The sequence below is a fragment of the Toxorhynchites rutilus genome, chromosome 1 (genome assembly GCF_029784135.1).
Source record: "Toxorhynchites rutilus septentrionalis strain SRP chromosome 1, ASM2978413v1, whole genome shotgun sequence".
NCBI classification, from domain to species: Eukaryota; Metazoa; Arthropoda; class Insecta; order Diptera; family Culicidae; genus Toxorhynchites; species Toxorhynchites rutilus.
In genome coordinates this window covers 185755944-185769318 of record NC_073744.1, presented here as the reverse complement: position 1 = coordinate 185769318, position 13375 = coordinate 185755944, and the positions used below count along the sequence as shown (strand labels likewise).

At 39.1% G+C, this 13375-nt stretch overlaps 2 protein-coding genes across 4 annotated transcripts in view; both read left to right on the top strand.

Moving 5' to 3' along the window:
- Positions 1-2104, top strand: part of LOC129777146 (perlucin-like) — an 88897-nt gene extending 86793 nt beyond the window's left edge. For both annotated transcript variants that reach the window (XM_055783240.1, XM_055783231.1), the window contains 2 exons: positions 1312-1626; positions 1688-2104. In XM_055783240.1, coding sequence (XP_055639215.1) covers positions 1486-1626; positions 1688-2056 — 510 coding nt within the window. In that variant the 5' untranslated portion in view covers positions 1312-1485 and the 3' untranslated portion in view covers positions 2057-2104. The remainder of the gene's footprint in view (positions 1-1311; positions 1627-1687) is intronic.
- An 8501-nt stretch (positions 2105-10605) lies between these two features.
- On the top strand, positions 10606-13032 carry LOC129770549 (sin3 histone deacetylase corepressor complex component SDS3). Of its 2 annotated transcripts, XM_055773462.1 has the most exons (4): positions 10606-11077; positions 11153-11234; positions 11293-12257; positions 12550-13032. In XM_055773462.1, exons 1-4 carry the CDS (start codon positions 10861-10863, stop codon positions 12567-12569), a joined length of 1284 nt encoding a protein of 427 aa, XP_055629437.1. In that variant the 5' UTR covers positions 10606-10860; the 3' UTR covers positions 12570-13032. The 2 variants fall into 2 exon arrangements, with proteins under 2 accessions (XP_055629437.1, XP_055629430.1); XM_055773455.1 differs by having other exon boundaries at positions 11293-13032.
- Positions 13033-13375: the final 343 nt, after the last annotated feature.

Genomic DNA, 13375 nt, shown 5'->3' with positions numbered 1-13375 from the left:
GGAATTCCAATCGACATCGCTCTATCGATAGGGTAATAAACTGTTTACTGTGCTCTCCATTCCTTGCTTATATCTTCCAAGGTCGACTAGATCGGTATCGAGGTGCCTTAACTAAGCAGCATTCTAACCAATGAGAGTGACAAAAGTACACAATTTGCTTTCCCGATAATGGGATGAATTTAGGTTTCCCAGCTGATTGGTTGCGTACGGATCAATACAAGGTGGGAATCATTGTTCTCATCAGCGGGTTGTTTCTTCCAAAAATGTTATAACGATATGAGCATTAGATGGCTTTATTATTATTTCCGTCCTGTTTGTTTCTGTTTGTCAACATTGAACCATGTTTTGAACTAACCTTCTCCCTTTGCAGCCCCTCGACCTTCACTTGAGGAGTCACCAGCTGTGTTTATGCGAAACTGTCACAACAAAAACAGGACACTCACTTCCTCGTCTTCACAGCGTGCTTTCCGATACTGATTGAAACTCTCAAGAAGCAACAGCTTTTCGCGGTAACCTTCTTCTGCCGCAGTAATTGAACTGAGAATCGCGGTTTTCCTCCGCCATGCTGGTTCTAGATTTACCCCCGAGATTTTTTATCACGTTCAAATTCGCCGCACACTCACATAATCATATGCGCATTAAAGTTCCCAATTCTGCTCTCCTCCGTGGGGTAAATCAACAAAAAGTATGATTATGGTCGATGGCAAGTGCCCGCCCGCTCTCGCTGCGGCTTGTGCTCAGGGTCACCGGTCGTCATAAATATGTATTCAAGCTTGACCCAGATCTGGCCAATATTGCGGCTACCAACTCCCATTCGCCGTGATTGGGGAATTCAACAAATAGAGTTCGATACTGAGGTGGTACGGATTTTCATTGCCCGCATTGGAGTGTTTCCCTTGAGAGGAAATCCATGACACCGTTGAATAAGATGACCATATTTTCGACGAAAATATATTATCGGTATTTCGTTTTTATTTGCTATCCAATTTCGTTTCAATATAAGAAACCAACTGTCAGTACTCGTTTAAAACATTTCGCATGATACCATGGCATGGTAGAAACGGCAAATACTTTGCGATTGCGTGTCGTGTCTGCATTACGAGGCGACAATAAAAGGCGTGTGTCGATTAATTATTCGGACGAAATCAGCATGACCCCTTTTTTCTGCCGTCCAACACGTCCCTCACCCTATGAAGTGTCGTCAGAGTGCTCTCCTTGAAATAATGGCTCAAATTTTGGGCCCACGTGCGACAACGAAACATTGAAACCATAAATATATTTGCTCTTTCTCTATATCATTTAAACTATTAGATTTCAACACAACAGCGCGGAAGCACACGCTAAACATCGCCATTTATCGGTCCATCATCCTGTTTTCGAGATGCTCTGCAATGATCTGCAATCTGCAATTCTACTAGCGCGCTCATATAGAATGTAGAAACTGCCAACCAACAGTTGGTCTCCACAGTTCACACGCTTCTGACGATGGCACAAAAATTTGTTTCATTTCTATTTTTCCTGACTATGAACGCGATTGATTCGGGATCGGCAATCGTTACGATCGACAAAGAAGCAGCCAAAATGGAGTGTGACGCGGACACCCCCATGGTTGTTCCGAATTTCAAGGTAAGTCAAAATATTCCACCAGGCGACTCACTGATCGATTCGAATATTTCCCTCGCCGTAGGCGAATTGGTTCAAAGCAACCGAGTACTGTCACTATCTGGGCCGCCACCTGGTGATTGTGACTTCGCCCGAGAAGCAGCAAGTCATCAGCAAGGTTCTGGAGGGTACGGACAAAATCGGTGACAGCTCCTTCTGGATCGGTGGAAGTGATCTGGCCGAACTGGGGAATTTCCATTGGCACTCAACCGGTACTCGGATCGTTTGGCACAACTGGAGCGAACTGCTGGTGGTGCCATCGGCGGATGATGTCCGCAAGGATGACCGGTGCGTGCTGTTGCGCGATGGTATGGAACAGGGTGGTTTCAAGTGGACGGTGGTGAACTGCTGGGATGAGTACTATTTCGTGTGTGAGAAGGGAGTGTACGCTTGAATTGCTGAAATGACCTTAAATATAAATTTCTTTCGATAAGAGTGAATGGAATGTGTATTACAAATTATTTTTCAATAAATTTTGGAAATTTTGAGAATGACTAGACACGGATATCATAACGGATATCATGCAAAAACACAATTTCATCGACTTAAACTTGACGCTTTTTAGTTGTTTATTAAAAAAATGCCTCTATTTTGAATTTGCCATTTGCCCTTCAGTTATCAAAATTGCGTCCAGGCAAGAGGATGCTATTTTCGCGCATCGTAAAAATCGGAAATACTAAAGTGGGCACTGTCACCAAAGTAATAAAAATGTTCTGGGACCTTTGTCGACATTCAGGAAGCCTTGAGGTCAAATAGTAAGCCGGAAGCCACAGAGACGCAAAAAAGTAGCCAGCGCTTTTAAACAAAATCTCAACTTCTCCGTTCGAGATGTCGCAAACCAGCTGGGAGTGTCATTTATAAATGTACATCGAGCTTAAAAAAATACGAACCGAACTGTCGACTTATATGAAGGTAGTGACTCCAAACCACGATGATAAACAAAACAAGACGGTCCAACCACAATCCAGAGAACTTTACACGACTAAGTTCGTTTGCGTGATGATTGTGGACGAAACCTACGTCAAGACAGATTTCAAACAGCAACCTTGGCAAGAGCTATACACGGTACCCGAAAGGGGAAACGTGGCAAACATGGCGAACATGAGGAACTGTAGAGGTTGACTAAGAAAAATCTGTTTCGGTTGGCTATCTGTATTCCTTGCCTACAACGCGACATTTTCAAGGCAATCGGAACCGTCATCCAACGTCAACTTACGTGAACGAGTGTTTGGAAGAGCGCCTGCACCCTTTCCTAAAGCAAGACGATTTCTCCGTGCTCTTTTGGATGATTTTGGCATCCTGCCATTGTGAAACGAAATTCATGGAGTGATGTGACAACGTGCAAGTGATGCTCAACGAGAAGAACTCTCCCAACACGAGAAACATTGGTCCAACGTCAGGTAAAATCTTGAGAAGACTCATAGAACTGTTGGAAGCGGGAAGCGTTTTGAGATAAACCAACGTTCTGCGGTGAACAAAGTTGACGAGGCACAGTGGTACGAAACTGAAAGAAGTCCTTTTCTAAATGTAGTGATACTATCCAGCTATCACTAGAAACTGATTTTATAGCACCTCATCATCATAGAAATACGTCGTAAAGTTACAATTACGAATATTTTCATTCTAAATTCGTTATTCAAAAAGTTAGCTTGATGTATTGAAAAAAAAAATTGCCTTAATAACAACGTTTTTCCAAGTGTAATAATACTCATTCAAATGCGATAAAAAAATACAAACAAAGTGTCAAACTATTTGAATGGATGTACTTCATCACTCTTTAGCTGGGTTTATACGTTATCAGTTACTCAGTGCGCCACAAAATTTGATGTTTATTTTGTATGTATGAAGCTACTCGCTCGTTTAAAACCAAAAAAGTTTGAAGCTAAGTGGTGCGGACTCAATCTACTTCATTTTCAAGCAAATTCATGCATGTTTTCAAGCAATTTCTTGCAATAAATTCTCAGACCACCAGAGATGCCAGATTTACAAATATATTTGTAAATTTACAGACATATCTTTTTATTTTTGTTGACTTTTTGGATATAACAATATTACACAGGTTTTTGAAAAATAAGAGGCTCTATTCTTCACATCAAAGATATTTGACTCACCATATGACATTTTTCCATAGTTTTAATACAGAAAAGTTATTATATTTAGTTTATATCAATACAAATGACGTTAGACCAGCGATACTCAACCTGCGGCCCGGCAGTCTTTCTGGTTGGCCCATCTGGTGTGTATGAAGTTTGGAACTCATACACATAAGTACTTTTGCCTTGACATCATTGCAGACGAAAGAGAGGATACGGTTATTTACAATTAATGAAAAATTTCATTCTCTGCAGGTAAGGAAAAATCTTGAACGAAAATTGTCTCTGATAATTATTTTCAGTTCTAGATAAGATTGTTTTGCTGAAATGCAAGGAGATTTATTGAAAAATAGTTGAGTTAGGGTCAGGACTATGTCATTTTCATTCTATTTTCAACAACTTACATTTGCTTTCGGGACGAAATATGGGTTACTGTACGATATTGTTACCACAGACATGGTTCATGGCCGTGTGGTGATCTAAAACTTGTATAGCCTTGTATGGCGGATGGAAAATATACACTGCATTTTTTTTATAAATTTCATCAACAAGACCGCAAACCTTGGTGGATGTCCAATATATCAACGAAGAAATACTGATTTTTATAAAAATTAACAACGCGTATGTATGTGTATGTATGTGTATGTATGTATGTGTAGATCGTTGAAACATTTAAACACACTTACAGCACATAAGTTATTAGGTGGTCCGAAAAATCATTTTTTCCCACTTTTTCCCAAAAATGACAAATGAAAATTAATAACTTTTGAATCACTGAATCGATTTAGATGATCGACATATAAAATTGACCTAGCCTTTTATTAAAAAATATTTAACTTGCGAAAAAAAATATTATATTTTAGTAATTATTGATTGTAGTCGTTTTTTATTCTTTTATGACTTTGGACTAGAGGGCGCTATATTTTTTTATATTTTTTCTTGAAAGCTGAGGATTTTTTACATAACATATCTCGATATCAGAGTTGCTATTTTTTCGTTTTTTAGATATGATTTTTCAAAAAAAATCATTTTTCCCCATTTGTCCAAAAATAACTTTCTGCAAAAAAATCATTACATTTGAACTACTGAACCGATTTAGATGATCGATATATTAAATTGAAGCCAATAAGCAAAATTTTAAAAAATACCACACTTGCGGGAAGATTGGATTCTAGGAGTATAGATCTAGTTTAGTCACATATGAATATTGATCGAACATGACTTAAAACATGTTAAATTTACAAAATTCTAACTTAAAAACGATAATTATAGCATCTCTGACATCGAGATATGTTAGGTAAATAATCCTCAGCTTTCCATAAAAAATATAAAAAAATATAGCGCTCCTATCTTTAACCGAGAATACTATGAAAAAATAACTCAATCAATAATTACAAAAAAAAATCAATTTTTTCGCAAAAGTAATATTTTTTCGAAGAAAAATAACTCGTAAGCTTCAATTTGATATGTTGATGATATGAATCGGTCCAATAGTTCGAAAGTTATGACTTTTTGTAGTGGGAAAAATGGGGAAAAATTGTTTTTCGAACCATCGATTAGTTTTGAAAAATCATATTTCAAAAACGAAAAAATAGCATCTCTGTTATCGCGTTATTTTATGTAAAAAATTCTCAGCTTTCAATCCATATTAAAAATAGGATCCATATTATCTGCAAGTTCAATATTTCTCAATTAAAGCTCATTGGCTTCAATTTGATATGTCGATCATCTAAATCGGTTAAGTGGTTCGAAAGTTATACATTTTTGAAGTCATTTTGGAAAAAGGGGAAAAAATGATTTTTGGGATCACCCTAAAATGGAAATGGGCACCCTAATGACAAAATAAAAAAATGCGAGTCTAATGTTTTGCGATAAAGAACAAAATTACCACTTTTGACGAAGATGTGAGAACCACTATATTGGTTTGGCATGGAATGGCTATATACAAAATACAATCTTACGTGCATCGTGATGTACAAAGTATTAATGAATATGTGAAAATTAACGTTAAAAGACATCTCTATAGATCTGCACACTTTTACAGACTTTTCCACATTTTTAACAGACATTCACATGTTTTTACAGACTTTTTTTAAAAATCATCTGGCAGCTCTTCCTTTCACTTTTTATCGAATATTTCCAAATCGCAGGAGTAAATATTTACGTGACTCTGACTTTGTTTGTTTTTATTTCGTTCGGAAAAACGTTATGACAAAGAGAGGGGACATTAAAAATGCGTTGCGTGAAAGGCTGAGATGCTCTTTCAGAGATGGTTAATTAAACAATTGACGGAAAAATGTAGTTCGTTCATTTTATAATTTTACTTATTTTTGCCCTTGACAACAATACTTCTTTTATAGTGTTGATTATCATAAGAAAAATAACACTCCTGATAGTTGGATCTCTTTTGACATTTCAATTGGATCTTTTTTGACAGCCGTTTTGATTCAGTCCGCACTACCTAGGTTTGAAGTAGCTCGGTTGCGGGTAGCCTCATACATACAAATAAAATGTCAAATTTTGTGGTATAGGTATGTTTGTCATTCTTCGGTTCGTTTAGCGCTTAACTCGCATCGAGTAACTGACAACGTATAAACCCGGCTTTATAGCTTTATTGCACATTTAAGGTTAAATACATTGAAACAGGGAGAGGTAAAAGGCATCATGTTAAATAAGTTGACATTTTATTGTTAGTAGAAGATTACAATACTATCCTCACCGATTCCCGTGCTCTAACAACGTTCAACATTTTCCAGACTCAAGTCGAATTACAGGTCGGACTCGATTATATACAGTTTGATTTTTTTTATATTTCAAACACGACGAAAAATGTGATATTCCAACGTTAAGATAATTGATTCTCGAAAATCTTCCAAGGGGGGAGGAAATTTGGAAAACTAGAAATTTTTTTTCGATGCCAAATGATTAAAAATGCATAAAACGTGTCATCTCGAAAAAAAAAACATTTTTGGGCGAAAATCGATCTTCTGAGACTAAGCCAGAGTGGCAATGAAGGTATGGAAAAACATAATCATCGAATCTAAAAAAATATAACTTTGCACAGGTCATTTTTTGGGCCAATGAACAAAGTATACATGGTCGGTTGTTTAAACTCGATGATTAATTTTGCATCTGATAAGACTTTTGCATTAGATTTAAGTACGAAGTTATAATTGCATACTCGTAGTAAAGTGTATATATTCTGCTTGCCCATATTTAGAAGCTCGTGGTATATCTTGCCAGATTTTTGTTGGGACAAGACTATTTTTCAATTTCCAGGCTTATGCGAAAAGTTTACTGTGCAATTCTTTCTCGCACAGAGGTCTGATTTGATAAAAAAAAAGTGTAATATATAATTTAGATACATAGAAAAGTATGCCAAATAAAAAATAGAAAACATTTTAAAATGTATTTTTAGGGAAACCCAACGGAAAGAGTTTATGCGTTCAGGTCCGCGTCATAAACGCTCATTTAATCCTCACTATGTTCGTGGTGTTTCGACGTCTTGCAGGATTTAGCCTCTATGTCGTTTGACAACTGTACTGAAGCACTTCCCCCTCGGATTTTAACAAATAATTTCGATTTGTTAATTACGTTCACAGTGTCTGTAGCGAGACGGTTTCATATTTTCGTTTTGTTCGCATTATATTGGAAAAAAATACGATTTCTATCACTACACATTTGACAGTAGCAAAAATATGTAGTTCAGTTCAGTTCTGTTCGAATTGTTTGATTGAGTTTGTTATTTGTTGCGTAAACTGATCAAATATTCAAAAATTAGTTTATTTTGTTACAAAATCTGTATAAAATCTGCAAGGGCATCCAAGAATCTGATGATGATGATGATGATGATGATGATGGCCCACCTCATACCCCTACAAAGGTTTGAGCAGGACGATTTATCTTATAGATAATATTTATTTTCAAACATATCAAGAAGCCAGTATTATAAAAACAAAAACAAAGCGAACTGGCTTGGGAATTGAACCCAATATCCAAAAGTTTCAACTTAGAACATAAAAGCGATCTGCTACAATCAAAAATAATCGATACCACCATCTGATGAAATATAGTTTACAACAGTTCTGAATGAGCTATCCCAATTCCAGTTTCCAATTCAGACCCTACATAAAATTTCATTGTGTGTCAGTTTTCTGCCAGTGTTCATTATTAACATTAGTCCAGGCCCACCAAACGCGCGCGAGGCTCAAACTTTCGTAGACAACGCTCGTTTTTCTTTTTTTTTTAATAATAATCTACAATACAATAAAAAAAACATCATCATCATCAGTACGAACATGGCAGTTTGAGATACCTGTAATTTTTTTTTAATTTCAATAATTAGTAAACATAAATAAATTAATTTACAACAATTTTTCGAAACCCTGTTTACAAAACAGATTTAACGTGGGAAATACACATTCACTTAAACTCTGCCATTGTTGCCGCTCGTTTTATTTCCCTGGGCATCGAATTTAAAAAATGTATTCCTTTGTATAGCAACGAGTTCTGCGACCTACTGAATATAAAGTTAGGTGTTCTTGCATCATCCGCGTTTCTAGTATTGTATCTATGAACATCACTTCCCCTTTCAATTCGATCAGACAAATATCGAGGCAGTATACCGTTTAAAATTTTAAAGATGAACACCATTGTCAAATTGTAAATTCTTTGCTTCACAGATAGCCACTGTAGCGCGTCCAACATCAAATTAGAGGAAGTGTATCTACTACATCTTAAAATCAAACGCATAATTTTATTTTGTAAACGCTGCCATCTCGTTAATTGTGTATTGTTTGCAAGGAATAGGATCGACGAGCAAAAGTCTATGTGCGGTGAGATCAATGATTTATACAATTTAATTTTACTGTTCACCGTCAGTTCTTTTTTCAAACGACACAAAACGCCGTACTTCTTGGCAATCTTCTTTATGACATTATTAATATGAGACTTGAATGTAAAATTGTCATCAATGATAACTCCTAAAAAAAGTAAAAAAAGTATAAAAGTATATCTGCCATAATGGCAGAGTGCGATCCTCTTGATATGGACATTGAATCAGATGTTTCCTCCTCACTAACTACTGGGAAGTCGCTTAAACGCGTTCCCCCCTCAGACGATGTCTTTTCAGAGGAAGAGTTAATCAACCTCAACAAGCCCCCTTCAAGAAAATTGGCAAACTTTTCCACTTCGCCCCCTCAATCTCCCGCTCCCGCTTCCGATTATCTCCCGAACTTGCCTCCCAGCCCAACTGTTCCCGCTCCCGCTCAACAATCGACCTCGTCCTCCCCCTCAGTTGTTCCTTTCTCCGCGTGTCAAGGTCTATCCAGAAGATGCATCTGGATCTGGCCCATGGGTTTTTTTTCTTCCGGCCAAAACCCAACGGGAAATCGCTCAACGTCATTCAGATCATGAAAGATCTGACAAAAAATTATTCCTCCGTGGTCGAAATTAGAAAGGTTCGACCGAACAAACTGCGTGTTGTCGTGGCTGATCGGAAGCAAGCTAACGAGATTGTTGTGGACAATAGGTTCGTACTAGAATAACGCGTCTATGTGCCCTGCCATAACGTAGAAATTTCGGGGGTGATTACAGAAACGAGTCTGACGAGCGCATTAATAAAAGAGGGAGATGGCAGATTTAAAAGCTCCCTTTGACGAAAGTTAAAATTTTGGACTGCCATCAATTAGGAAAAGTGTCCCAGGAAGAGGGAAAAACAAAATTCACGCCGTCCGACTCGTTTCGAGTAACTTTTGCTGGCTCCGCCCTCCCTGACTACGTTATGGTGGACAAATTGAGGCTTCCGCTGCGTCTCTTCGTGCCAAAGCCCATGACTTGCAACAAATGCAAGTCAGTTGGTCACACAGCAGACTACTGCGCCAACAAGGAGCGCTGTGCCACTTGCGGAGAGCAACATGTGGGCAAATCCTGCAGTGCGACTGAGCATAAGTGTCCATATTGCGGGGGGACCCCACATGAGCTCTCAGCTTGTGAAACTTACAAGAGTGGGAGAAACAGAAGTGCTCTTTGAAGGAACGCTCGAAACGCACTTTTGCGGAAATTTTAAAGGGCGCTTCTGTGTAGTATAGTATAGTTATTATCTACTATGATTGTTATACGGCATTTTGTTAGTCTTAGTAATCTGCATTGGGAATAAATGAAATAATTTCCATCGACGGTGTTTTTTGTTTCAACTTTTACTAAAAATAAATGATGCAATAATAAGGGTCGAGCAGATTTTCCAACGATCGACAGTGTTGGCTCGTAATTGGTTATTGAATAAGAACGGTAGGTTGAAAAAATCATTGCAAAATGGCAGGACATCGACACCGTTCTTCCAACCGATTTGGCACAACAAAGTAAACTGGATAAATGCTAATTCCATTTTTTATTGTCCCTTTAGTACCCCTCGTTCTCTGTGCGACAATGTGTTCATCGTCTAGAATAATCGGTTCATTCAGGCCGTTCATTTCGATCGATCCCCCGCGCCATAGCATTCCAAACAAGGTTTTATTCCCGCTAGTAAACAACCGTTTTGGATGTAAACATATGACGTCAGCATTATCGGGCTGCATATATTCGAACAAAGCTGATAAAAAAAAATCACTTAGTTTTCCAGATTAGAGCGATTTTATTCGTAGAGTGAAGTATAAACCGTAGAATCCAATCGTTTATTATGCATCCACATTGCATTCGCTTTCACTTTTACAGTGGTAGATTGGAGTGTTTGTCGAAAAAACCGATATATGTGACCTCACGCAAGTGTCATTTTCGGGAATATATCACCTTGTATGGCTTTTATGTACACCGTGCTTCGCGCTAGCTGTCATTCTGGCGCACTTGTCACTCGCTTTTCGAAGAGGGTGCTTTTCTGGACGCGCGTCTGTTGTTCACATTAGTGCATCTCAGTAGTTTTCTCTCTGCGCGATTCCTGGACTCAGCAGTTCGACAGACCTTTTGTTATTGAACTGAAGGTTCTACCAGATCGCGAAATTTAGAAGAGTTTGTAAGCAAAGTTTAGTGTTGAATCTAATCGGAGTGGTGTCAAGTTGTGATTCGCTTCCATCGAAATTGAAAGTGCTCGGCTCTCTGTGGCTTCGTAAAGATGTCCTCCTTGTCGCAAGTGCAGCAGCAGCAGCAACAACAACAGCAGCAATCACCTTATGGTCATATTAACAATAACACAAGCCTCAATAGCAACAACAGCAGCCACAACATTCAGCCCGAATATGACGAATTTGAGGAAGGTGAAAACGAACAGGATGTTTACGACGAGGGAGCGCTGCTAGTTGAGGATGACAACGTCGAGGATAGCGAAGAGGGTAATGTTTTTTCTGTCTTGGCGGAAGAGAAAATTTTCTACAATGTTTTGTTTGTTTGTTTGTTTTTTTTTTTAGATACGGAAGAAGCAAGCGAGACGGAGATGGGGTCCGGTAGCAACCACCGTAACATGGATGAACCAATCGAAATCAAGGAACAGTATGGCATTTTTCTATCCAATATTTTATGTGTTTGTAATCTCTGTTGTCCGTTGCAGAATGTATCAAGACAAGCTGGCAACATTGAAGAAACAGCTTGAGGAGCTGCGCTCCGGCACTCATCCGGAATACGTGAGGCGCGTTAAGAAACTCGAGCAGCAGTGCAACGAGCGCATCCGGTTGAACGAAATCTATCGAGAGTACCTTATCAATTGCGTTGAGCGCGATTACATCCTGGAGAAAAATGCAGCCGTCAAAGAGTATGAGGAGAAAAAGATCGATTTGCGGGAAAATTTGATAACCGACTTCGAGGATCGACGCAAGATGATCGAGACTGAACGAGCCACGATGGAGCTGACGGGCGATTCGGTTGATGTGAAGCCAACGGTGACGCGAAAGTTGCGTAGGAGACCAAATGAACCCCTTCCCGTGCCCGAGAAACGTCGAAAGCCCACAACCGGGCAGTTGGTGCTATTGCTGGACGAAAAGGAGGTTGAGAACGATCTCAAACTGATCAGTCGAGGAAAGGCAGTCCAGGTGGTGCGTCCCCACACAATCAGCACTTCCAGTACCGGCAATGGAAGCTCGAGTCACAACACAAACAACGCAGCACCGTTGACGAATCTGTCTTCGACTCATACCAATAACTATCAGCTAAACAATTGCACCGGAGGAACGTCCAACTCGAATGACACTGGCGTGCCTCCGTCACCTTCTCCAACAGTATCTCTCCAGCAAAATCAGACCGTTTCTCACTCGGTTGCAAACAATCTTCATACCGGTGGCCAGAGTCAGGCAAATAATCAAAATCAAAACAGTCATCAGACGCAACAGCAGCAGCAGCCGCCGCCACCACCACCTCCACCGGTGCCGCAGTCCAACAATCAATCCCCATCAAACAGCATCCAGCAGCAGCAGCAGCAGCAACAATCAGCGCAACCACTTGTCGAAACCAAGATCGAGGACGGGAAGTTACTGTACGAACGCCGTTGGTTCCACCGGGGACAACCCGTTTACGTTGAAGGTAAGGACATTCCACGCTTTTCGGCCAATATTTCCGCCATCGGCAGCGAAGCGATTTGGGTGAAGAAAACCTCCGACGGGCAGAAGGTACGCATCTTCACCAACCAGCTCAGCCGGGGCAAGGTGTCGATCAAGCGTCGTGCCAACTGAGCGGCGGCGGCAGCGGCCTCAACTTGATCTGGGTGTTCGAACGCGGTACAATTTCAGGCTTTGAGTTGTACTTTTATCTGCTAAACTATCTTACAATTGGATCTCATTTCATTTCATTTCGGGATCATTTTTTTCATTTCTAGCAACATTGAGGTTGAATTAGAATTTTCGATTCGCAGTTCCAATCTGAAAATGATCACACAATAGTTAGCATTGTACATGGAAGGAAATTACCCTCTGAACACAGTCGTACCCACATTTAAGCAGTTCCAATGTTGCCGCGGAATGGCAAATCAACAGAGAAAAAAAAACCATAGAAAGATGCTTCAAACCAACAGGCGAGAACGAAGTGTTTCCTATTTTTCGCGGAAACCAAGGTAAACCGAGAGAGAGAATGAAAAAAACAGTAAAAACATTGAAGCATTTCCAAAATTCGCGGAAAGGCAAACAAAGAGAAGAAAAAAAACGATGATGTGAAGTGATGTTTCAAGACAACAACTAGTTATATTATTACCAGAGAAAGAGAGATTCGAGTATGAATTATACGATGAGAATAACACTTTGCCTATGCGCGCGCTTGTCAATGAATCGAATGGAAATGAATGTTTTCTAAAGGTTTACCACAAGCTTATTTGAATATTATCATATTCGAAATTCCTTAATTGTTCTATGGATAGAATTCATATGCTAGGAAAGGTGAGTGTCCTTCGTAGGAATAGTTGGATAGTGATAAGCTGATACTTCCAGAAATAGAGGAGAAGACTTCCTATGTTTTTTTGAAACTATTTTTAATATGAATCATGAAAAACGGGATTGCTTACATACGGTAAATTGTATATGCCATCCAAGTTGGCTGGCTGATTTCTTTTTTAATTTTTTCTAGACACTGTTGACACTGTCTAAAGATTATAAGAGCCGCTGCCCTGAATAGTCTCGATGTTAATTAGTATGGAAGGGAACACTAGCTGG

What these genes read in the sequence shown, in the direction of transcription:
- LOC129770549 (XM_055773455.1), top strand. Translation starts at nt 10,861, where the DNA reads ATGTCCTCCTTGTCGCAAGTGCAGCAGCAGCAGCAACAACAACAGCAG. An exon ending in CGTCGAGGATAGCGAAGAGG is followed by an intron (nt 11,078 to 11,152) that starts GTAATGTTTTTT and finishes TTTTTTTTTTAG; the next exon opens with ATACGGAAGAAGCAAGCGAG. An exon ending in CCAATCGAAATCAAGGAACA is followed by an intron (nt 11,235 to 11,292) that starts GTATGGCATTTT and finishes TGTCCGTTGCAG; the next exon opens with AATGTATCAAGACAAGCTGG.